Genomic DNA, 24,026 nt, shown 5'->3' on the forward strand with positions numbered 1-24,026 from the left:
TTTGAACCACCTCAATATAGCTTTGCAACTGTTAATCAAAGTGCCTCTAAAGAGAAGTTACTGTAACCATTAAACTTGTTCCTGAATAAACATGTTATTGTTCTTTCAAACATCTCAGCTTCTGTTATCTATATCTATATACAGTAGAGTCTCCCTTATCCAAGCTAAACAGGCCGGCAGAAGCTTGGATAAGCGAATATGTTGGATAATAAGGAGGCATTAAGGAAAAGCCTATTAAACATAAAATTAGGTTATGATTTTACAAATTAAGCACCAAAACTTCATGTTATACAACAAATTTGAAAGAAAGAGTAGTTCAATACGCAGTAGTGTTATGTTGTAATTACTGTATTTATGAATTTAGCACCAAAATATCACGATATATTGAAAACATTGACTACAAAAATGGCTTGGATTATCCAGAGGCTTGGATAAGTGAGGCTTGGATAAGTGAGACTCTACTGTATATAAAAGAGTGATGGCATCACGGCGACCCACAAAACAACAAAACTACAGGCCCCCCAACCTTGAAATTTGACAACACAACCCATCATCCACGGCTCTAGGTTGATATAACAAAAAGAAAAGAAAAATAAAGTCCTAATTAGAGAGAGAGGAATAATTGCTTTTATCCAATTGCTGCCAGTTAGAAGGCTAAGCTCCTCCAACTTGGTCTCCTAGCAACCCAATAAAAAATAATAAAAAACACTAAAAATAATAAAAAACACTAAAAATTTAATACAATAAAATACTATAACAGAAAATAACTAAAAATAATACAAGAAAATAATAAAATATAATAAATAAAAAGATAACTTACAATAAAATTTATAATTTTTTTTTACAAATAACGTCAAATAAAAATTACACAATTTTTAACCAATACCACCACCACTTTGCCACAGCAACACGTGGCCGGGCACAGCTAGTTACCATCTAAAGAAAACAAGGAAAAGGAAGAAAAACCAAAATTTCAAAGTCTCCTCTCTAAGTAGCTAGTGGCTACATCTTCCAATAGTGGTGGCAGCGATAATATAAAATATAATTAATAAAAACAACCTCCACCTCCACATCTCCTCAATTGGTGACACCGGTGGGATATTAAAAAGATACCCCCCTGCCTGACATCTTTACATGTCCTCTTTACTTTAGAAAAGTTTAAGGGAATGGTAGTCATAGAAGAAGTAGCACAACAACTCTCCAACTGCAGCAGCAATAAGGGGAAAAACTGCAAAACAAATAATTTGTATGACACAATAGTAACACTTTATTTGTATTCCGCCCTATCTCCCTGAGGGGACTCAGGGCGGATTCCAGCATACACAAACACAAAGGCAAATATTCAATTTTATATCTTTTAAGAATTTGGAAAGTTCCATGTATTTGTACTTTCAGGCCTCATAAAAATGCTGATGTTGTAATTTGATCCAAGTCTTTGTTTTGAATAAGTTTTCATAGTGAGGGACTTTCTACTCCCTTCCATCAGACAGAATTACAACATTAGACTAAAGGGAAAGGATTTAAACTTCCAGGGTCCAATGATATTATCCTAACACTCAAACATGTTAATCCTCTCAACAAGCTTCATGAAGATAGTGAAAGGCCAGGAACTTAAACTCTGATAACAGAACCCTGTTGCTATCTGTTTGCTTTACCAACATATACCGTACTACAATACTTTTCTAACACAAAACATTTTCCCAATTTGAGGACATATTTTAATAATATCATATACAGAATGCATCATATGAAAATAAAAGGCACATTAAAATATTTTCACATTATTAGCCAGAAATCTCAAGTTCACTCATAAACAACTGAGCAAATCTGAAGCCTATCCTGCCATTTGCACAAATGTTCAACCTATTCTTTTCAGCATGATCATTTTCCTTCAATTTCCATTCTGTTGCAGAAGTGTTGCTTGAAGAATCTAAGGCAAATCACTTACGACAGCAGACCACCCATGGCATTATCACAGGCCTTGAGAACCAGAGATGACGTGACATTGATTTTACCTCCAAAGGAGACCAACTGCATTTTAAAAATGAGAAACCAATGCAATCGGGAGTGCCAGAATGGAACTGCTATTCAGTAGAATGATTAGTCAATAAAATGATTGCTCACATGAAGAAAGGCCTTATAAAGGTTCCTCATCTGATCCCTGCAATTGGCACCTGCTGCTGCTTGCGAATCTTGTTGAAGAGTTCCATGTACTGTACCATTGTGTCACCTGGACTGTAGATGCTGTCATGCTTATTGCCAAACACAGAAGGAATCCCCGGGGCATGACTTCCCATGAAACTTTGCATGAACTCCATTAGAAGGTTCCAACAGTCATTGGCCACCACACAGGGACAGTATTCCACCTGGCAACAGACACAGAAACTTCAAAACAGAGCTAACGATAATTCCACAGGAGGTAATTAAGACTTCAATTAGCATTGAAGAGCTCATCCATTTTTATAATACAGGGTGGAAGGAAAGCCTTCTCAGCTGAACAAATTGAAATACCACTTTTAAAAAAATTGAGATGGTGAAACTAAAAATATTGAGGTAGTTGAGAATATTCAAGCAGTTGCTCTTATAATAGAACTTATCTTTCAATTTCAGGGTAATGTTAGAGTAAAGCTTATCACTGGAATATTATATTGTATATACCCATTTATAGACCTACCTCATACATAAACCATGAACAACTTTTGGAGACAAAATTATGGATTTTTATATGGTCTATGGATAAGTTGAGGGTAATTGCACAAAGAGGGGAAATCACCATTGCTGACTCGGGCCCAGCTGCCCTTGGCCACTGCTGCCATTTCCCTACCCAGACATTCAAAAAAAGCCGTACTCAATACCATAGTGCAGGCATGGACAAACTTTCTAACTTGGGGGCTGCATGGCGGGCCAGAGCGGGGTGGGCGGGCCGGGGGGGGGGGGTCCTCCGCCTCCCTCCTACTCCTCTGCAGCCGCTGCTTTCCTCAAGGGTAAGTTTCCCCTTGGAAAGAAGAGTGCGAGGGAAGAGGAGGAAAGCCAGCAGGGCATATCAAATTGCCCTTTCAGCAAGCGGCTGCCCGGGGCTCTCGTTTTTCCCTTTCCTCCTGCTTCTTCAGGCAACAGTGTGGACCCCTTCCTGAAGGCCCCCTCCTTGGGGCCAGTGCATCTTCCTGGAGTGACTTTCCAAGGGGGAACTTGGCCATAAGGAAGGTCAGAGGAGTCCCTCTCCTCATTGGGGGTGGAGGCTAGGAAGAAAGGGAGCGTGCCAACAGGCTAGGAAGGCCAAAAGGAGGCTTTACCTGGGGCTAGTGCTGAGGTCACATGTGACTGCCCCAACGTTCCTCTCAGCATGAGAATGTGGTGGGCTGCAGCGTCCTCATGCTGATAGGACAGTGAGAGAGAGAGAGACGGCCTGAGAAAAGAGCTCAAAGGGCTGCATCTGGCCCCCAGGTCTGGGTTTGCCCATACCTGCCATAGTAGCAACAATAGAGAGGGTCAGTGCTTTTAGGTTCTTCAAGAACAGACGAAATTCCCTCCTTTCACCATTCTACTCCAAGAATGGGAAAGTTCCTTTTTTTGGTATGAGTTAAAGTGCAGTGGGCTGATTTTTTTACTAAATTTTCTGGATTTATACCTGAGTATTTAGGATATGTTTCAACAGCAAGATTAAACTGAGAACCTTTTTACAGGGCAGTATTCAAAATACTGCAAGAGTGAATATGACAAAACAGTCCTCCACTTATGACATACAGCAAATATTTCACAATTTCATATATAAGACTAAAAGAAACCACATGCACAAAATTGTTGGTTAAATAAAAACTTTTACTTGTTATTTCTGGATGTTAGTCTAGTCCAGGCAAGTGCTGAAGGAGATGGGAAGGGACAGCTCCAAAGTTGATTTGCTAATAAGGATAGCTCTGTTTAAGAGTTCACTGTTCACACTTGGCAGATGGAGAGACAGCTGTCGTTTGATTAGCGAGAACAACAGAATATGGGGATAGAAGTAGCACTGACAGAAGCAGGCAACATGTGCCTTTTTATTCCTAGAAGGCATGAAAAAGCCCTCATGTCTTCTAGGGATACTGATTGGATAATTTTAGTGTCAAAGCTTTGGTAGACCCACTTATGTATATGATTAGAAACTTCAGCAAAGACCTGGGCTGACTGATCTACATATCAATATCAGTACTGTGCCTTAACTCCTTTTTTAAAAAGGAATCATCATCTTCTTTGAGTGGAGAAGTGAAAGGTGAGAACTTAGTCCATCCTGGTAGAACTTAAAAGAAGCACTGGCCTCTCTGCTGCAATGCTGCTTCTGGCCTTTTTGAATGCACGGGTGATAAAATGGCAACAATGGTCAGGGATGGCTGGCTTCCTGAGGCAGTACTGGTAATTTATTCTCTCTGCAGAATATCCTTCAACTTACCCACAGGATTTCAAAATCCAGAATTTTGGCACAAAAACCCTTCCTTAAACTGATAGTGTATAATGCCTACAAAATACACTCACGGTATTAATGTGAAGAAACTGCTGCTTAAAAAAATATCACTTTTATTTAAGCCTATCTGTCCAGCAAACCTATCTACCTGTGTGTTCTTTGGATGTATTAAATCCAAATAATCCACAGAGATAAAGGCATTGAGGGAAAAGTCAGCCTTTGCAGGATGTGTAGGGAGGAAATGATTGTGAGATAGCAATTTCCTTTTCAAGCTGGCATTTCTTCACCAAGGTAGAGGAGAAATTTAAACAACAATCCTCCAAACGTTTGGCCATCCTAGTGCATTTCTTTAAATTCAACAAAATAATTATTTAGTAATCAGCATCACAATAAGTAACACAATCAAGTTACTGTTTCAAAATACAACTTCAAGATCTAGTCTCAGCCTGGACCATAATACATCAATGCACACTTTGCCTGAAACCTTTCTGTCATTTTCATATTTCACAGGTATCCTTACCTCCACAGATATTCCTCGAGCGCTGGGTCCCATGGTAACAGTGCCAACCTTCACCAAGAAATCACAGTACTGGTATCGGGTGCCCCGGCTCTCTATCTTGTTCCCTTTGGCATTTTGAAAGAAGCCTTTCAGTTTCACCATAAGGACGTCAAAGTTGGCATCTGCTATGAGGCAGGGGCCATTTTCAAAGAGAGCGAAACAGCTGAGGGGATATTCAGAATTGTGCATCACGTACATCAGCTTGGCAGTCTGCCCTGAAACAAGAGCAGCATTATTATCGCTTCAAGAAGGATATTCCTTCTCTCTTACATGCTTTAAAATGAAACATCTGTTATATCTTTCTTTGTCATTTCTGTTCCAAGCCACTGCTTTCAAGTCAGAATCTTTTATGTTATTCATTAAAGACTGACGCTGCACTGATTGCTTAATTCCTTTCTGCGTTAGCAAAACATAAGTAACTTCATTTTATTAAAGTACCACAGTTCTAAGATAAATGAATATTTGCCCATTCTGGAAAATAGCCTTCAAATAGTTAATTCGTTAACTTAACTAATACATGGAAGTAGGCTGAACAGCATAATTGCACAAGATGGAGGGAAGTAGGCAAAGAGGGAAAAGAATAATTTAACATGTACACAATTCCTAAACCACTCAGAGAATCTTTTGGATTTATAGAAGTACATTATTTTTGTTATGCCCATACACATAGCATTCTACATTTCCTCACAGTATTGCTCCCCCCAAAAAGACAAGCAATTGGGAATTTCTCTGAAATACTATCATTTCCGTAACTGTGTGCAATTACATACCAGTTAAGCAGAGGAACAAGAAATGTTGTAACCTTTTCCAAAAAAAAATGTACTGTACTTCAAAGTTAACCTACCAAGATAGGTGTACTCCTTATTCCTTATCTCTATGGACCTTCGGAGATCTGTGTTTAGAAAGCAAAGGCCAGGAACAGCAGAGACTCAACCCCTCCTTCCACTCCTTTCTGGCTAGTTGGATTATAAAATTAGTAAAATTCCCAGAAACTCAGGATGCTATCTTGTTGGGTATATTCTCATTCTCCTTCCCTATGCCTTTTAAAAACACTCCTATTAAGTTGTTGCCCGACAAGCAATCCTATCAGCTAAACTGTTAAAAAGGGAGGAAGACAAGGACACTGCATGACATCCTGACTGACAATGCAAGTTATTCAAAATACTTGGAAACAGAAATGTTTTGGGTTTTTTATTTTGTATAAATGTAGATACAGTGGGGGGGGGGGGGGAGTATTTAGTCAGATACCAATTATACAAGTTCTCCCATTTAAAAAGATGAGAGAGGCCTGTAATTGACATCATATGTAGACCTCAACTATGAGAGACAACATGAGAAAACACATTCAGAAAATAACATTGTCTGATTTTTCATGAATTTATTGCACATTTCACTAATCTTGACTTCTGCATCCTTGTATTCTGAGATCAGTTCCCCCTCTGCCTCTTCATATGCTCTCCATCTCACATCCACCAAAGAAGGCCCATAGGCCATCAGTCCCCTGGCTACATCCATATTTTAATTTTCCCCTTGGCTGTAACTACTGAGGCTCTCTTCACTTGTCAATTGTGCCCTTTCTGCATTGGCACACTTGTCCTGTGCTCTCATCCTTCATGCATATTTCTTCCCTAATTTCTCACTCTGTAGCCTTCATATTCCCAAGAAAAATGAATTTGGTAAACATTATAAATCAATTGAATAGGCTCACCTAGGAAACTGTTCCACTTTTGGAGATAAAGGCCACGGTTTTTTGGGGACATCACATGGCTATAATTATGCCAGGGTGGTGATAGGAGGGAAAGGCGGTGACTGTAATGGCTGTCAAGGAGGAAATGTGTTGAAAAAATCAGGCAACTAATAACCACTGGGTCTGTCTACATCTCCTTGCCACTGCTACACAATTTTGGAAAAAAGTGCAACTGCTTAGAAGGGTGCCGACAAGATTCTGGCCACAGTAGACCGGGGGGGGGGGCAGACAGAAATAGCATTATATACTGCTGGAGAAAAAATCCTATCTCATGTAAACTTTGGCTTACAACCTAAAAATAATTGATAAGGCTTTCAGTAGAAAGAACCCTACATTTTAGATATGATTCTGGCAATATGTTTGCACAAGAGTTGCAACTTTATTTTGATCCACTTTAATTCAGCACAGGGCAGAAGCTGTAAAGTCTCTACAATTCTTGTATTCACACTGATTACCTCTCCCTTTTCAAGCTGCATCTCCCTCCTGAATTAAATTAGATAACAATGGGTCCTTTGTCTCACTCAGTAATAGAGACCCATAATTTCATCATGCAGCAATATTCCTCTTGGCCAGGAAACAGGCATTTGGAAAATCCACATCTATACAGCCTTTATCAGGAACTAATTTCTAAAGAAGGACTTAATCTTATAATGGGCTGTAAACTAACAGGAGCAGAATCCAAACAGGAGCAGAATCCAAAACCATCTTAACAGATTAGAGAGATGGGCCGAAACTAACAAAATGAAGCTCAACGGACAAATGCAAGATACTTCACTTCGGCAGAAAAAATGAAATGCAAAGATACAGAATGGGGAACGATGCCTGGCTCAACAGCAGTACGTGTGAAAAAGATCTTGGAGTCCTCGTGGACAATAAGTTAAACATGAGCCTACAGTGTGATGCGGCGGCGAAAAAAGCCAATAGGATTCTGGCCTGCATAAATAGGGGTATAGTATCTAGATCCAGGGAAGTCATGCTACCCCTCTATTCTGCCTTACTCAGACCACACCTGGAATACTGTGTCCAATTCTGGGCACCACAGTTGAAGGGAGATGTTGCCAAGCTGGAAAGCGTCCAGAGGAGGGCAACTAAAATGATCAAGGGTCTGGAGAATCAACCCTATGAGGAGCGGCTTGAAGAGCTGGGTATGTTTAGCCTGCAGAAGAGAAGGCTGAGAGGAGACATGATAGCCATATACAAATATGTGAGGAGAAGTCACAGGGAGGAGGGAGCAAGCTTGTTTGCTGCTGCCCTGGAGACTAGGATGCAGAACAATGGTTTCAAACTACAAGAAAGGAGATTCCACCTGAACATCAGGAAGAACTTCCTCACTGTGAGAGCTGTTCGGCAGTGGAACTTTCTGCCCCGGACTGTGGTGGAGGCTCCTTCTTTGGAGGCTTTTAAGCAGAGGCTGGATGGCCATCTGTCGGGGGTGCTTTGAATGAGATTTTCCTGCTTCTCGCAGGGGGTTGGACTGGATGCCCCATGAGGTCTCTTCCGCTTCTACGATTCTATGATTCTAACTCAGTTCCATGCAAGCTAAAACAGGTTGGCTCTTGAAAATTCTGATCATCCAATGAAAAATAAGAGCAACTTAATATTTGTCAGAATTCTGTTGTTATATAAAGCAGTGACTCTCAGCCCTTTGCCCTCTTGGTATTTGTGAATACCTGAAAATTAGCTATCCTGGCTGAGGCTTCTGGGAGCTGAAGTCCAAAAACATCTGGAGAATCAAAAGTAAGAACTACTGATATATATATTCCCAGCTGTTGGTGCATGCAACCCAAAGTGGGAAGTAAACAATTGAGAAACAAAATAGGAGCACTCTGATAAAAAGCTTCTGGAATAGGATTACAGACGACTTTTCCTATGTTCTGTCTCAGCAAGACAGAACAAGATTTGGACTTAGCCTGGATCTTTCTACATACATAATCTGGTCATGCCATATATATGTTCTGTCACTGAATGTCCCTTGCCACCTCTAGATATGCTGCTCAGGGCTATTGAGGAGGGAAGCAATTTGCTATCTAGAGTTTCTCAAATTGTATTCCAGAGAATCCAAGTAGTTTTAGGACATCTAATGGGATGATCTGTAGCAGTAAACAAGCTTCCCTGGAAGAAAACTGATTTTGCCCCCCAACATTGTATACCTTGGTGAGCGCTGCTGTATATATATCCCTTAAGAAGCATTTCAGATTACTTTGTGCATCAGTCATGGTTAATGATGGTGGCAGCTATAGTCCAAAAAATCTGAGGTGCATAAGGTTAAGCAAAATAACCCAGAATCCTATGCAAAATGTCCTCAGAAGACTAGTTGAAGTCAGAAAGGTCTCCAAAATAGCAACCTGAAAAATACTGATACAAAGGATCCATAAAGTTGAGCTTCAGTGTTTAAACAGGTAGATATCATACCAGAGGTCATTTGCAAGGATGGCAAAAAGCTCCATAAATCTGGCAATTATCTTGGAGAGCATGACTTGCTTTGTCCACATAACATACTGCAGTTTCTATTTTTCTCCACACAATACCATATGTTTACTAAAAGGGAAACTCCAGAACTTTGAAAAGTTGTATTTGGATTGTGACTCCCACACTCCCTCATTAGTATGGCAATGCTGTCTGGTGAATTCACTGGATTTACTTCAGCTTATTAACATGCGTCTAATGATGTTTTGCTATTTTTCCTCCATATTTTTATCTTCCTTTGGAAAATTCAGGGCAAAATTATTTGGTAAGTATGTTGGAAATGCAGAAATAGTTATGAGATATATTAACACATCCCCTTACAAATAAAAGATTCACAGAAATGAGGTTTAGAAAAGTGCCAAGATTCATTACTGACCTCTAGAGGTTAGAATTCACTAATGACAAAGCTGCAAATAACACAGAGAAGTTGAGGGTCCCTTATTCAAAATGCCAGCCAGTTTTAAGTATGAATTTAAGCTCTGTTTTGTGTATTTTAATACGTATTTTATAGAAACACGTTTTAATATGTATTTATAGACATACATTTTAATGTGTATTTATAGATTTTTTTACAACGTTTATGTGTTTTAATTATGCTGTAGCCTGCCTTGAGCCACGAGAGATGAGTAAGAAATATATTATTATTATTATTATTATTATCAACACAACGACGTTGTATGGCACAGCAAACAAGATAGACATGCTGGATTTCGTTTCGCAAAACCACAAGTCGAACACTTCCCAAGTGTCTAGGACTGTGTGATGTATTTTCTGATGATGTGTGCAGATCCCAGTAGGGTGGCCTTTTGCAGTTGGCAGATGGTGATTTTGTCAATGACTATTGTTTCCAAATGCCGGCTGAGACTTGACGTGGTGGGGGGGGGGCTTAGCTGCTCCAATGATGACTGAGGGCTGTGCTGGCGGTAGTGTAACTACCGGCAGGTCCAACCAAGCCAGAGAGGCCTCAGCTGAGGAGCACAACCAAGTGCACCTAACCCATTAGCATTATGGAGAATCAAACCCAAACGAAGTCTATACTGGCTCGGTCGTCGCCCAGGATAAAAAGGACCGCGGTGGATGCTGCTGATTCTGGACATCCATCGACAAGTGGGCTACGGAATCATCAAAACCCAAATGAACAGTCACAGAAGCGGCAAAAATATACAATGCCAGAAAACCGCACAATTATTATTATTATTATTATTACTAGTACTACCCAAGGGTCAGAAATGTTTTGGATTTGGGAATATTTGCATATATATAATGAGGTATCTTGGAGGAGGGATCCATGTCTAAATGCAGCATTCCTTTGTTTTATATACACCTTATATATACAGCTTGAAGGTAATTCTATACACAATAGTTTTAATAATTTTATGCACAAAACAAAGTGTGTGTACACTGAACCATCAGAAAGCAAAGTATCACTATCTCAGAAACTCTTCTGGATAATACTGGAATATAGAGCATTTGAAATTTACAGATAAGGGATATTCAACCTATAGTGGCAACCCAGAATGACAGACTTCATGAGATATTTATGAATACGCTGAAAGATGTGAATCCATTTTAGAACAATAAATAATTATCTAATGTTCTCACTGTGATTTCAAGTATCTCTGCAGAAGTTCAACTCTTAATAGTCTACAATCCTACTAGCAGAACATAGCAAAGACTTAGAACAACTATTGAGGAAAGTGCAACAGCAAGATCAACTTATCTGTTCCTGTTCTCTTGATAAATGCTTCACTTTCTAAGGATTTATACCTTATTAACAAGGCATATTAATGTAAAAATAAGGCTCTCACTAGCAAGACTATAGCCTTATGGACATTTTTTACCTGGGAGTAAATACTAAGGTTGTCCAAAATTTCGTTATGATTATTTCGGAATTATTTCGGATTGTTCTCGCTTTTTGAACCGAGTATTGAAACGTTGTCCCTGGGCGCAACTGGCAATGTAATTTGAACCATCGTTGGCCCATTCTCTAATTGTTTCTTAATGTTTCGTTAAATTTTTTCCTCCCAAAATTTTTTTTTATATTTTTTAAAAATATTTTTTTAATTTTTTTTTTGTTTCTGCAACCTAACTTGAATGGGAGCCTAGCGCAGCCTAAAATGGCTGCCGCTCCCTGGCCAATCAGAGACTTCCACGATGGCTGGAAAAGGTGGGGGCTAGCATCCTCCGCGTCCACGTTTAAGATCTCTATAAAAAACCCCTCCCCAACCCAGGCAAGCCATTCGGGGCTAGGATACCGAGCAGAGAGGGTGGTTCGCGCCGCGCTGGGAATCAAGCTGCTTGGCTTGCTTGCATTGAGGGGAGAGAGGGCTAAGTGTTCTGGCTGTAGGGGGTTGGGTCTGTTAAGGGCTGGCTGAGTGGCTGTTGTTGCTGGTTCGATATTGTGGGGTTTTTTTTTTTTTTGGGAAATTGGCTTGGGGCTTGTGGAATCTGGCAGAGTCCTTGCTGTGGCTATAGGCAATTTTTATTTTTAAAAGGACGTGGGCGCCAAGGCATTGCTTTTCTGACGCTCCATTTCTAAATACCTCTGCCTTTTTTTTTTAATTTAGCAATCACTAGATCAGCCCTTCTTAGCAATCCTGAAAGGGGGGGGCATAGGAAGTTAGAGTTTCCAAAGGACGTCTGCGTTCCTGCAAGTGCAGTGCTTGGGGTCCTCTCCTACTACTCCAGAGACCCTCTGCCTTTTATTTGATTTTTGCAACCTCTAGATCAGCCCTTCATAGCAATCCTGAAAGGGGGGGGGGGGACATTGGAAGTTATAGTTTCTAAAGGACGTCTGCGTTCCTGCAAGTGCAGTGCTTGGGGTCCTCTCCTACTACTCCAGAGACCCTCTGCCTTTTATTTGATTTTTGCAACCTCTAAATCAGCCCTTCATAGCAATCCTGAAAGGGGGGGGGGGGACATTGGAAGTTATAGTTTCGAAAGGACGTCTGCGTTCCTGCAAGTGCAGTGCTTGGGGTCCTCTCCTTTTCTACTCCAGAGACCCTCTGCCTTTTATTTGATTTTTGCAACCTCTAGATCAGCCCTTCATAGCAATCCTGAAAGGGGGGGGGGACATTGGAAGTTATAGTTTCTAAAGGACGTCTGCGTTCCTGCAAGTGCATTGCTTACCTCCCGCTCCATTTGTAATCCCAAGCCCCCGGGCTGAGTGTTATTGCAGCAATCACAAAGACACACATTGTTTTCAAACCTAAAAGGGTACATTGGAAGAAATAGCTTCCAAAGGACGTGGGGCACCCGCCAAGGCATTGCTTCCCTCACGCTCCATTTCTATTCCCAAGCCTTGGGCTGAGTTTTATTTCTGCAATCACAAATTCAGACATTGATTTGATTCAATAGAGGGTCCACAGCAATTTATAGTATCCAAAGGACATTGCCAATCCTGTCAAGGCATTGCTTGGCGTGTGCTGCATTTCTAATCCAAAGTCCTCAGCCAGAGTTTCATTTTTGCAATCACAAGGTCAGCCAGTGGCACCATTGATCAAAAGGTTCAAAGGCAATTTATAGTTTCCAAAGGACAGTGGCACTCCTGCCAAGGCATTGCTTGGTGTGTGCTGGGTTTCTAATCAAAAGTCTACACAAGTAGAAGAGGGACTTTTACAGTGATAAGAACCCAATTGAACAGGAAATAAGACTTTCAAACCAGGAACAGGTTTCTTCAAATATTGAAAAATAGTGTATTATAAAAAGTTATGAAAATTCGCCAAAAATCATAGGAGACAGGAAACGTTCTGCAATTTGTTGAGCAAAGAGTGTTGAATGTGATCTCCCACTGTACCAAATTTGATGAAGATAGCTCAAGAAATGAGGGTGGGAGAGCCCTGTAAAAGTCCCCCGCGGTTTCCTTTTTTTTTTTGGTGGTTGCGCATGCGCGTCCGCCATTTTAGAAACATTAAGAATCATTACGAATTTTCGGAAATATCAGAAATTTTTGGGTGAAAAATTCGGAAATAATTTCTATATCGAAGCGCCGGCACCCCTGTGATGACTCATGGGCCTTGTAGTCCTGCTCAGGGCATTGTGATGCCTGATGAAGAAGAAAACTTGGGTTTTTTACCATCCCAGTCAGAACTGGAATCTTCTCAGCCAGATCTTTCCCAGGCAGATCTGGGAACCTTGCACCTGCAAGAAAGTTGTGTCCCAGAAGTATGTCAAACAAACCCTGAGCCTACATCTCCTGTGTTCTCTCGCCATGAATTTTGTAAACAACAGAGAGGTTTGGAAGCAGCCTCGCGCAGGAGTGCTAGAATAGCAGCTAAGAATTCAGCCAATTAAGCCTGCTTTTCGTGAGAATCTTTAAGGAGTCAAACATCTGGCCTCAGAGTTTAGCTTTCGTTTCTGGTTCCCAGAGAACTGCTTCGGCGGGAAAGTTAGACTCTATATAGGTGTTTTACCCGCGGAGTAACTTCGCGGAGTCAATTCGTCAGCCTCCGGAGCGAGTTGTGTCTGGACAGCGCGCTCCGTTTCAAGCCTCGTTCCTGCTCAAGCCTTGTCCTGGTTTCCAGCCTTCGCTCCTGTTTCCCAGCCTTTGTTTACCTACGGACCTTGCCTTGTTTCCCAGGACTAAACCTTGCCTTGTTTCACGGATTTTACCAAGTTATTCCACGGACCTTGTTCCTTGCTACCTTGTTCCACGATTCAAGCCTTGTTTCAAGTATCAAGTTATTTCCTAGCCTTGCTCAAGTTCATGGACTAAAGGACCTTGTCATCTCCCCTCACTTTGCTTGGCAAAGTGAGTGTTTCGGTTATTGGATTACAACTTTGGACCTTACTATTCCATATTGGACATTGCCTTTTTGGACTAATTCTGACCTTTCCTGAAAGGTCTAATTCTGGACTATTTTCTACACTTGTTTTTATTAACTTTATATATTCCTTCAATAAAGATATTAGATAGATTCTGGCCTCTGTGTATGGTTATTGGTGCCTTTGCTGTCTGGGTCTTGACAGTTTGACTCCGCCACCCTAAGCACCAATTAACCTCGGCCAGTATGTCTACCGGAGCCGGACCTGGACCGGGCGGCCAGCCGATTACCTACACCATCGACAAGGATGAGGTGGACCGAATCCGCGATAAGCTCAATGCACAGGATGGGGAAATAAAGGGTTTGAAGGAACGCGGAATCCGTCTTCCGGCCATGGCGTTGCCAACCAAGTTTACTGGAGAAGCTTCTAAGGTTCATGTTTTCCGTCGCCAATGTCAAGCTTACCTAGAGGCCCGTGCTGCCGAGTTTCCCCAAGAAGACATCAAAGTGGCGTGGGTTTACAGTCTTCTAGACGGGCCAGCGGCCAACTGGGCGACGGCACTGTTCGACCAAGCCTCTCCACACCTAAGATCAGCGCAACGCTTCTTGGACCACCTTAAGGAGACTTGGGGAATCGAGGACAATTTGGAGGCAGCCGGTCACAAACTCCGCCGCCTCTTCCAAGGAGACAGACCCATGTCTCAGTACATAGCCGAGTTCCGAGTGCTGGCCCATAACACCGGCTGGAATGATGTAGCCCTCAGAGGACAATTCCGGGAGGGTCTCAACATCGAAATGCTGGAGGAAATCTCCAAGGTGGATCCTCCCCAGACCCTCGAAGCACTCATTGATCAATGTTTACGGGCTGAAGTCATGATTGCCAACAGGAAACAGTGGGTTCGAGGCCAGAGCGGTAGAGCTGGGGCAAAACCCCCCGCTCCCGCCAGCGTTCAGCCACGTCCAGTGTGGAGACCCCCACCACCAACCCCATACCCCAGAGGAAGCGAGGAGGTGCCGATGCAGTTGGGCAACGTGCGTCCCAGACTGGATGCCGCCGAGAAGGCCCGTCGTCAACGCTTAAACCTCTGTTGGTACTGCGGGAACGGGGGCCACTTCGCCAGAGAGTGCCCAGCCAAAGGGAAGCCCGCCGCCCGTCTTGCGGCGGCGTCCTCCACGGAGACGAAGGCGTCCGAGGCGGCTGGCACACAGCCGGCGGGGGAAGCCAACGACCGGGCGTAGAGAGGCTCGCCAACCCGGTCAAAAAACCCATTCAAGAGCCGCCAACCGGGGTCCTGTTCCTTCTAGTAGTCACCTTATGGTCAGCAAAAAAGGGACCCGTCATGATCCACGCCATGATAGACTCCGGAGCCACCAACAATTTCATTGATAGAGAGTATGCCGACTCTCTGGGATTACAATATCATGACTTCAAGAATGCCCGTGTGGTGCAAGCCATAGACGGCCGTCCCCTCAAGACGGGCCCCGTAAGCCAGTGGTCGGAACCCACCAGGATGTGGATAAGAGAACATATGGAAGAGATTTCCTTCTTTGTTACTGAGGTTCCCCATTTCCCTGTGATTTTGGGGATTCCATGGCTGACACTTCACGACCCAAGCATCTCCTGGTCCAACAGGGAGCTGCAGTTCGCTTCAAAGTACTGCCAAAACCATTGCCTCGTAGCCAAGGTCTGCCATACCACAGACACCGAGCCCATTATCACCTTGCCAAAGAAGTACTCCGAGTATTGGGATGTATTCAATGAAAAAGAAGCCGAGAGACTACCCCCACATAGACCTTATGACTGTGCCATTGACTTGGTGGAGGGGGCCCCGATCCCGCGAGGGCATCTCTACTCCCTGACTGAACCGGAGCAAGAAGCTCTCAGGGAGTTCATAGAGACAAACCTTCGCAAGGGATTCATCAGACCCTCTCAATCCCCAGCCGCCTCCCCGGTGATGTTTGTGAAAAAGAAGTCAGGAGACTTACGCTTGGTGGTGGACTATAGAGCATTGAACAATATCACAAAGCGAAACAGCTATCCCCTGCCTTTAATCTCGGACCTTCTAGACCGACTCCGAGGAGCCAAGGTCTACACCAAGCTGGATCTTCGGGGGGCTTATAATCTAGTTCGCATCAGAGAAGGGGACGAGTGGAAGACCGCCTTCCAGACTAAATTCGGATTATTTGAGTCCCGAGTTATGAATTATGGATTATGCGGAGCTCCCGCAACGTTCCAACATTTTGTCAATGACATCTTTCAGGATTATCTAGATCGGTTCTTGATAATCTACCTCGACGATTTTTTGGTGTTTTCTAGATCACAATCAGAGCATGAGAACCACGTCAAAATGGTGTTACAACGATTGCGGGATCATGGGCTCTATGCCAAGCTGGAAAAATGCGCTTTTGATCTACAAGAGGTAGATTTCCTGGGGTACCGCATCTCGCCTCTAGGGCTCTCCATGGACCCGGCAAAGGTTTCAGCAGTATTGGAATGGCGGGCGCCAACCAACAAGAAAGAGGTGCAGCGTTTCTTGGGGTTCGCGAACTATTACCGCAAGTTCATTCCAGATTTTGCCCGCTGGTCTGACCCAATCACCAGCTGCATCCGTGGGAAACAGCCCTTCCGCTGGACAGATCAAGCAGAGAAAGGGTTCCAGCAACTAAAGAAATTATTCACGTCCCAGCCAATTCTTCAGCACCCAGATCCTGAAACCCTTTTTGTTGTGCAAGCAGACGCCTCTGATGTGGCAATTGGGGCTGTACTCCTACAACCGGTGGGAGATCACCTTCATCCTTGTGCCTTTTACTCCCGTCAACTAACAGCACCAGAGAGAAATTACACCATCTGGGAAAAGGAACTATTGGCCATAAAGGCAGCCTTTGAAACTTGGAGACATTGGCTAGAAGGGGCCAAATTTCCCATTGAAGTCCATACTGATCATCGGAATCTAGAGCATCTAAGAACTGCCCGCAAACTAAATCAGAGGCAACAACGTTGGGCTTTATTCTTTGAACGTTTTAACTTCCAGATTCATTATGTAACCCCAGCTCAAACCAAGCAAGCGGACGCCCTGTCACGTAAACCGGAATACGCTGCAGGACGCAAGGAGACCTTTGAATCCCAACTATTACAACCAGAGAACTTTGCCACGCTCACAGTGGGGAACACCAAATCCACTTTCATTGATTCAACTTCTCCTACTCTTGGACCCCTCTGTGCTCAAGAAATCAGGGCTAGTCAGCAAGCAGATGCCTGGGCGCAGGACCAACTCCGTCAAGGACTGCAATTTCCCTTCTCACTTAAGGATGGACTGCTTTGCTATAGAAATCATGTTTATATCCCACCAGGGCAGGGCAGGGAAAAAGCACTTCGTCTGTGCCATGACTGCAAGCCAGCAGGGCATTTCGGACTATTTAAAACCATGCATTTGATCCTAAGAGATTTCTGATGGCCCAAGATCCGCAAGGATGTGGAAAAATATGTCAACACCTGCCCAGTATGCCAGCGCTCCAAGACAAGACGGGAGAAGCCCTCAGGGCTTCTGCATCCCCTTCCTACTCCATCTCGCCCATGGGAAATAATCTCTGCGGATTTCATCACTGACCTACCACCTTCCTGTGGATTCACCACGATCCTAGTGGTGGTGGACCTTTTCACCAAGTTAGCCCATTTCATTCCCTGCGAAGGCCTTCCCACGGCCAAAGAGACTGCAGATCTATTCCTCCAACATGTTTTCAGATTACATGGATTACCCAAGAGTTTGGTCTCAGACCGCGGATCCCAATTTACCTCTCGTTTCTGGAAGGCACTACAAAAACTATTGGGCATAGACTCTCGTTTATCTTCAGCTCATCATCCCCAAACAGATGGGCAAACGGAGCGCACCAATGCCACTTTGGAACAGTACCTTCGCTGTTATGTAAACTACCAACAGGACAATTGGGCTTCTCTATTACCACTGTCAGAGTTTGCCTACAACAATGGAGTTCAAGCTTCTACAAAAGAAACGCCGTTCTTTGCAAACTACGGCTTCCATCCACGTTTCTTTCCCCCTGTCATTGAAACTTCAGAAGTCCCCGCAGCAGAGGATTGGCTGCAGGAACTCACAGCGGTGCAACAACTTTTGCTCCAACAACTAGACCAAGCCAAGGAGGACTATAAACGTCACGCGGACAAACATCGCCAACCGGGCCCCGAAATCAAGGTAGGAGATCGGGTTTTTCTGTCCACCCGCTTTTTGCCCTCCCATCGCCCTTGCCGGAAGTTAGATGCCCGTTTCATTGGCCCCTATCCAGTGGTGGCGCAATTAAACCCCGTGACTTTCAAACTTCAACTTCCGCGTTCAATGCGCATTCACCCAGTGTTTCACCGCTCCCTGCTCCTTCCGGCGGATGGTGTGCGTCCTGATACAGACCAACCGGCCCCCCCTCCTGTTTTGATGAATGGGGAGGAGGAGTTCGAGGTTGAGGACATTTTGGATTCTCGCTTTCACCGCCGCCGCCTGCAATATCTCATTGACTGGGTGGGTTTTGGCCCTGAGGAACGCTCTTGGGAAGACGCCTCCACAGTCCATGCTCCTGATCTAACCCGTCGCTTTCATCAGACCTATCCCGCCAAGCCGCGACCTCGCGCCTCGGGGAGAGAGTCCCAGTTTGGGAGGGGGCTTGAGGAGGGGGATAGTGTGATGACTCATGGGCCTTGTAGTCCTGCTCAGGGCATTGTGATGCCTGATGAAGAAGAAAACTTGGGTTTTTTACCATCCCAGTCAGAACTGGAATCTTCTCAGCCAGATCTTTCCCAGGCAGATCTGGGAACCTTGCACCTGCAAGAAAGTTGTGTCCCAGAAGTATGTCAAACAAACCCTGAGCCTACATCTCCTGTGTTCTCTCGCCATGAATTTTGTAAACAACAGAGAGGTTTGGAAGCAGCCTCGCGCAGGAGTGCTAGAATAGCAGCTAAGAATTCAGCCAATTAAGCCTGCTTTTCGTGAGAATCTTTAAGGAGTCAAACATCTGGCCTCAGAGTTTAGCTTTCGTTTCTGGTTCCCAGAGAACTGCTTCGGCGGGAAAGTTAGACTCTATATAGGTGTTTTACCCGCGGAGTAACTTCGCGGAGTCAATTCGTCAGCCTCCGGAGCGAGTTGTGTCTGGACAGCGCGCTCCGTTTCAAGCCTCGTTCCTGCTCAAGCCTTGTCCTGGTTTCCAGCCTTCGCTCCTGTTTCCCAGCCTTTGTTTACCTACGGACCTTGCCTTGTTTCCCAGGACTAAACCTTGCCTTGTTTCACGGATTTTACCAAGTTATTCCACGGACCTTGTTCTTGTTCCTTGCTACCTTGTTCCACGATTCAAGCCTTGTTTCAAGTATCAAGTTATTTCCTAGCCTTGCTCAAGTTCATGGACTAAAGGACCTTGTCATCTCCCCTCACTTTGCTTGGCAAAGTGAGTGTTTCGGTTATTGGATTACAACTTTGGACCTTACTATTCCATATTGGACATTGCCTTTTTGGACTAATTCTGACCTTTCCTGAAAGGTCTAATTCTGGACTATTTTCTACACTTGTTTTTATTAACTTTATATATTCCTTCAATAAAGATATTAGATAGATTCTGGCCTCTGTGTATGGTTATTGGTGCCTTTGCTGTCTGGGTCTTGACAACCCCCTACTTTAGAAACGAGAATTGAAACATTTTTTCCATCGATCGGACAAGCCTAGTAAATACCATTAAACCCATTAGGTCTTACTTTTAAGCAAATGGGCATATAGATCCCCTATAGAAAGGAATACTCACTTTCAGGTAATCAACCAAATAAGCTTTATAGAAGCTAGTTAATTTTTATCCACTTTATATTACAAATAAATGATGTTGATCAGAGAACACGTTTTTATGAGCTAGTATATTATGTAGCATTACAGAACTATGTTGTTATGTCAAAAGTACATTGTGACCATGGTATAATTTAACATGTACATTGAGCAGTTTAACATACTTTTAATCTCACTTTTTCTTCATTATTTCACATCCAGTAGATTAACCTAGTCATACGCCAGAGGATATATCTTTATGCAAATGTTTAAATCTGAAGGAGCTGCAGAAAAAATACCCACCATTCTGTTTGCAGATGTTTGTCCTGATATTCCTCCACACTAGCCCTTATCCAAAACAGCAAATTTGAATTATATACTAGACACAGTGATAGCATCTCTTATAATGAATGTGATAAAAATCCAATTTCCAGAAAATATATAAACAAAGCTGTTTGAGGCCCTCAAGTTTCTCTTTACAAATTGAATGCCATTACATTTTCCTGAAGGACGTGACTGCACCAGTTATGGTAGAAAATTGAATGATTACCTTGATTGCCCATTGTGGAGGCTGCAGTGTGGTACGTTTCACAGTCTACACAGAATGTTCCTTGTTTTTCTGCTCCAAGTAGTTCTAGTTTTCTTGTTAAGATTTCAACTGTTTGCTGGACACTCTTCCCTTCTGCTATGGGCATCTGAGACACACTAACAAGGGAGAAAAGCCATTCATGAAAATAAGTTTCAAAAAATGCAGTAAGAATCACTGCTGCTTTCCACTTTATGTGCTACCAAAGAAAATAGTTTATATTAACATACTACTACATGTTATCTATTAACATACACAACACCTTATATAAAGAGAAAGCAGGGGAAATGGAACAAAATGTCAGGTTCCTGCCATAAAAACCTTACAAATAAGATTTCAGTGAGGTGGAAGATAACAAAAAGATGAGGACAGAGAAAGAAAAGTGAGCAAATGTTGAGACCTATATTCAGACTTTTGCGTTATGTTGCATTGTGTATGTTTGATACAAAATGGAGCGAAAAGGCCTTTTCCTGGGAGAGAATACTTCTGGAACATGGCCACACAGCCCGAAAGACATACAACAACCCTGTGATCCCGGCCATGAAAGCCTTCGACAACACAACATACATGTTGTGTTTAGGCTTGGCTCCCATCTTCAAAATGTTGTATGCAGGGGGTATCAATATCTTATTCACTAACACGGGCATGGGCAAACTTCGAACCTCCAGGTGTTGTGGACTACAACTCTCACAATTCCTAACAGCCTACCAAGTTGCAGAGACATTCTGTTCAACCATTTCAAAGCTCCATCATCGCCCAAGCAGGGACCTTTGAAATGGTTGAACAGAACCTCTCAGAAGCTTTAAGTGCTCTTACTGCATATTACAGGGAAAACCAGCTGATTCCTAATCCATCTAAAACACAGACAAGCATCTGGAGCTCTGAGGATTACCTGGGAAGGAATTCCACTGGAGCACTGCAGCACACCAAAATACTTGGGAGTCACCCTGACTTACAAGAAGCACTGTTTGACTATCAAGCAAAAAGTGGGTGCCAGAAATAATATCATACAAAAGCTGACTGGCACAACCTGAGGATCACAACCAGACACAGTGAAGACATCTACCCTTGCGCTTTGCTACTCTGCTGCTGAGTATGCATGCCCAGTGTGGAACACATCTTACCACATTAAAACAGTGGATGTGGCTCTTAATGAGACCTGCCACATTATCACAGGATGCCTATGCCCCCAACACCGCTGGAGAAATTATACTCTTTAGCCGGTATTGCACCACCTGACATCCGCTGGGAAGTAGCAGCCAATAATGAAAGGACCAAGGCACTGACATTTCCGGCTCATCCCGTGTTCGGACATCAGCCAGCATACCAATGCCTTAAATCAAGAAATTGTTTTCTAAGATCTACAGAAATACTCACAGGAACACCTCAGCAAACAAGAGTCTAAAAGTGGCAGGCTAAAACCCAAAACCTGAATCCATGGCTGATAGCAAAGTACTGTTAATTGATCTATAGGTGTTGCTTGATTTTATTGAATTTTGTTCTGGGCATTGAATTTTGCCAATTTCTGTAAGCCGCCTTGAGTCCCCTCAGGTGGGAAAGGCGGAGTAGAAATGTTGTAAATAATAAATAAATGAGAAACTCCCTCCTGGGCACACAGAAGACTGGGCAACTTGGAAGGCACTGAACAGACTGCGCTCTGGCACCACAAGATGCAGGGCCAATATCAAGAAATTGGGCCACAGAGTGGAGTCCATGACATGTGAGTGTGGAGAAGAGCAAACCACAGACCACCTACTACAATGCAGTCTGAGCCCTGTCAAATGCACTTATAGCAAAACCAGCGGCACCCCAAGTGGCCAGCTACTGGTCAAAGGAAATTCAGTATAATGCCAAGTTTCTAACTTGGTTTGTGTTTTTAAATACATTACAACTGTACCCTCGGTTCACTTCTGACACGATAAATAAGTAACAGTCTGTTAGGAATTGTATTACAAAACACCTGAAGGCTTGAAGTTTGCCCATTCCTGCGCTAACACACTGGAAATGGGGAGCCAAGCCTAAACACATTTATGTTTCATATACAGTAGTCTCACTTATCCAACATAAACGAGCCGGCAAAACATTGGATAAGTGAAAATGTTGGATAATGAGAGATTAAGGAAAAGCCTATTAAACGTCAAATTATGTTATCATTTTACAAATTAAGCATGAAAACATGTTAAACAACAAATCGACAGAAAAAGCAGTTCAATACATGGTAACGTTATGTAGCAATTACTGTATTTACAAATTTAGCACCCAAACATCGCAGTGTATTGAAAACATTGACAACAAGAACATTGACTACTAAAAGGCAAACTGCGTTGGATAATACAGAATGTTAGATAAGCGAGACTCTACTGTACATATTATATGTATGTGAAACATAAATGAATGCTGTGATTAGGCTTGGCAATTAGGCGATGCAAAAATACCTGAAATCGCAAACTTGTCTGGTTCCATGCACTTCGGATGAAGGGAAACTCCCCTGGCATCATATTGAGGAGCCGCCTCCCCTTCTCAAGCATCTTTCTCAGCTGATTCACAGCAAGGGAGTCGCTCTCTGCCATACATGGCGCTGAAATTGAGATTCAGTAACCCAGGCATGGGCAAACTTGGGCCCTGCAGGTGTTTTGGACTACAACTCCCACAATTCCTAACAGCCTACCGGCTGTCCAAAACACCTGCAGGGCCAAAGTTTGCCCATGCCTGCAGTAACTCCATCTCTGTCACCAGGCCCTTCTCCTCCCCCAGACACGCGTCATTCGCTCGTTCACACGTTACACTTCAAAGCCCGACCCCTCATTCTTGAAAATACAGTAGAGTCTCACTTATCCAACATAAACGGGCCGGCAGAATGTTGGATAAGTGAATATGTTGGATAATAAGGAGAGATTAAGAAAAAGCCTATTAAACATCAAAATAGGTTATGATTTTACAAATTAAGCACCAAAACATCATGTTATACAACAAATTTGACAGAAAAAGTAGTTCATTACACATTAATGCTATGTAGTAATTACTGTATTTACGAATTTAGCACCAAAATATCATGATATATTGAAAACATTGATGACAAAAATGCGTTGGATAATCCAGAACGTTGGATAAGTGAGTGTTGGATAAGTGAGACTGTACTGTAAGTTTACACCCGAGCTCGAACGCAGCAGGCCTCCATCTTGGACGACGCTGCGAAGCAAAAACATTCAACATTCTCAAAGTAAAAGGTTTGGTTACAGCAGCGTTGGAACGCCGTACCAGGTGACACCCATGTTTCCTCGGCTGTCTCCTCCGCGGAGAAGGCGTGAACCCGGGCGGAACGGTCGCCCAAACCTTCTCCGCGCCTCCCCTCCGGCGCGACTTCGCGGAGCTCCAAACAGCCTCGCCTCCTCTGAGGGAAGAACACCGAAAGGAAGTGACGTCATCGCGGGGAATGCGGTTGAGTGTCATCCCCGCCACCTACTTTCGAAAGCGGCCCCCTGGCGTCCAGAGGAGGCAATGCAGGGCTACCTCCAGCCCAGAGAGGAAGGAAGCCCATTCGCAGGCCGGGGGCTTCTGGGAGCTGTAGCAGGCTGTGAGGAATGGTGGGAGTTGAAGTCCAAAACACCTGGATGGAGGGCCCAACTTTGTCCATTCCTGATTAGTCTCAAAAGCATGCAACCA

At 43.4% G+C, this 24,026-nt stretch overlaps 1 protein-coding gene and 1 long non-coding RNA gene across 5 annotated transcripts; one reads left to right on the top strand and one right to left on the bottom strand.

The window, feature by feature from the left end:
* Positions 1 to 1,243: 1,243 nt before the first annotated feature.
* On the bottom strand, positions 1,244 to 23,989 carry med20 (mediator complex subunit 20). 4 transcript variants are annotated; one of them, XM_003220327.4, is made up of 4 exons: positions 23,622 to 23,989; positions 20,328 to 20,482; positions 4,956 to 5,209; positions 1,244 to 2,366 (listed from the first exon to the last, which is right to left on the bottom strand). In XM_003220327.4, exons 1-4 carry the CDS (start codon positions 23,786 to 23,788, stop codon positions 2,151 to 2,153), a joined length of 792 nt encoding a protein of 263 aa, XP_003220375.2. In that variant the 5' UTR covers positions 23,789 to 23,989; the 3' UTR covers positions 1,244 to 2,150. The 4 variants fall into 4 exon arrangements, with proteins under 4 accessions (XP_003220375.2, XP_016848769.1, XP_016848770.1 ...); XM_016993280.2 differs by lacking the exon at positions 23,622 to 23,989 and adding an exon at positions 6,703 to 6,812 and having other exon boundaries at positions 20,328 to 20,467; XM_016993281.2 differs by lacking the exon at positions 23,622 to 23,989 and having other exon boundaries at positions 4,956 to 5,204; positions 20,328 to 20,466.
* On the top strand, positions 2,284 to 5,371 carry LOC134298415 (uncharacterized). Its single transcript, XR_010005479.1, has 2 exons — positions 2,284 to 2,419; positions 4,946 to 5,371. It is a non-coding gene; the product is annotated as an uncharacterized LOC134298415 (long non-coding RNA).
* Positions 23,990 to 24,026: the final 37 nt, after the last annotated feature.

This window comes from Anolis carolinensis, chromosome 4 (assembly GCF_035594765.1).
Source record: "Anolis carolinensis isolate JA03-04 chromosome 4, rAnoCar3.1.pri, whole genome shotgun sequence".
In the NCBI taxonomy this organism is placed as follows: Eukaryota; Metazoa; Chordata; class Lepidosauria; order Squamata; family Dactyloidae; genus Anolis; species Anolis carolinensis.

Bases quoted from the DNA above. Each gene is read 5' to 3' on its own strand.
- med20 (XM_003220327.4), bottom strand. From the start codon at position 23,788: ATGACGTCACTTCCTTTCGGTGTTCTTCCCTCAGAGGAGGCGAGGCTG. The intron at 20,483-23,621 runs GTACGGCGTTCC...CTCCCTTGTTAG, and splicing joins GGAAACATGGGTGTCACCTG to TGTGTCTCAGATGCCCATAG. The intron at 2,367-4,955 runs GTAAGGATACCT...GTCTGTTGCCAG, and splicing joins CTCGAGGAATATCTGTGGAG to GTGGAATACTGTCCCTGTGT.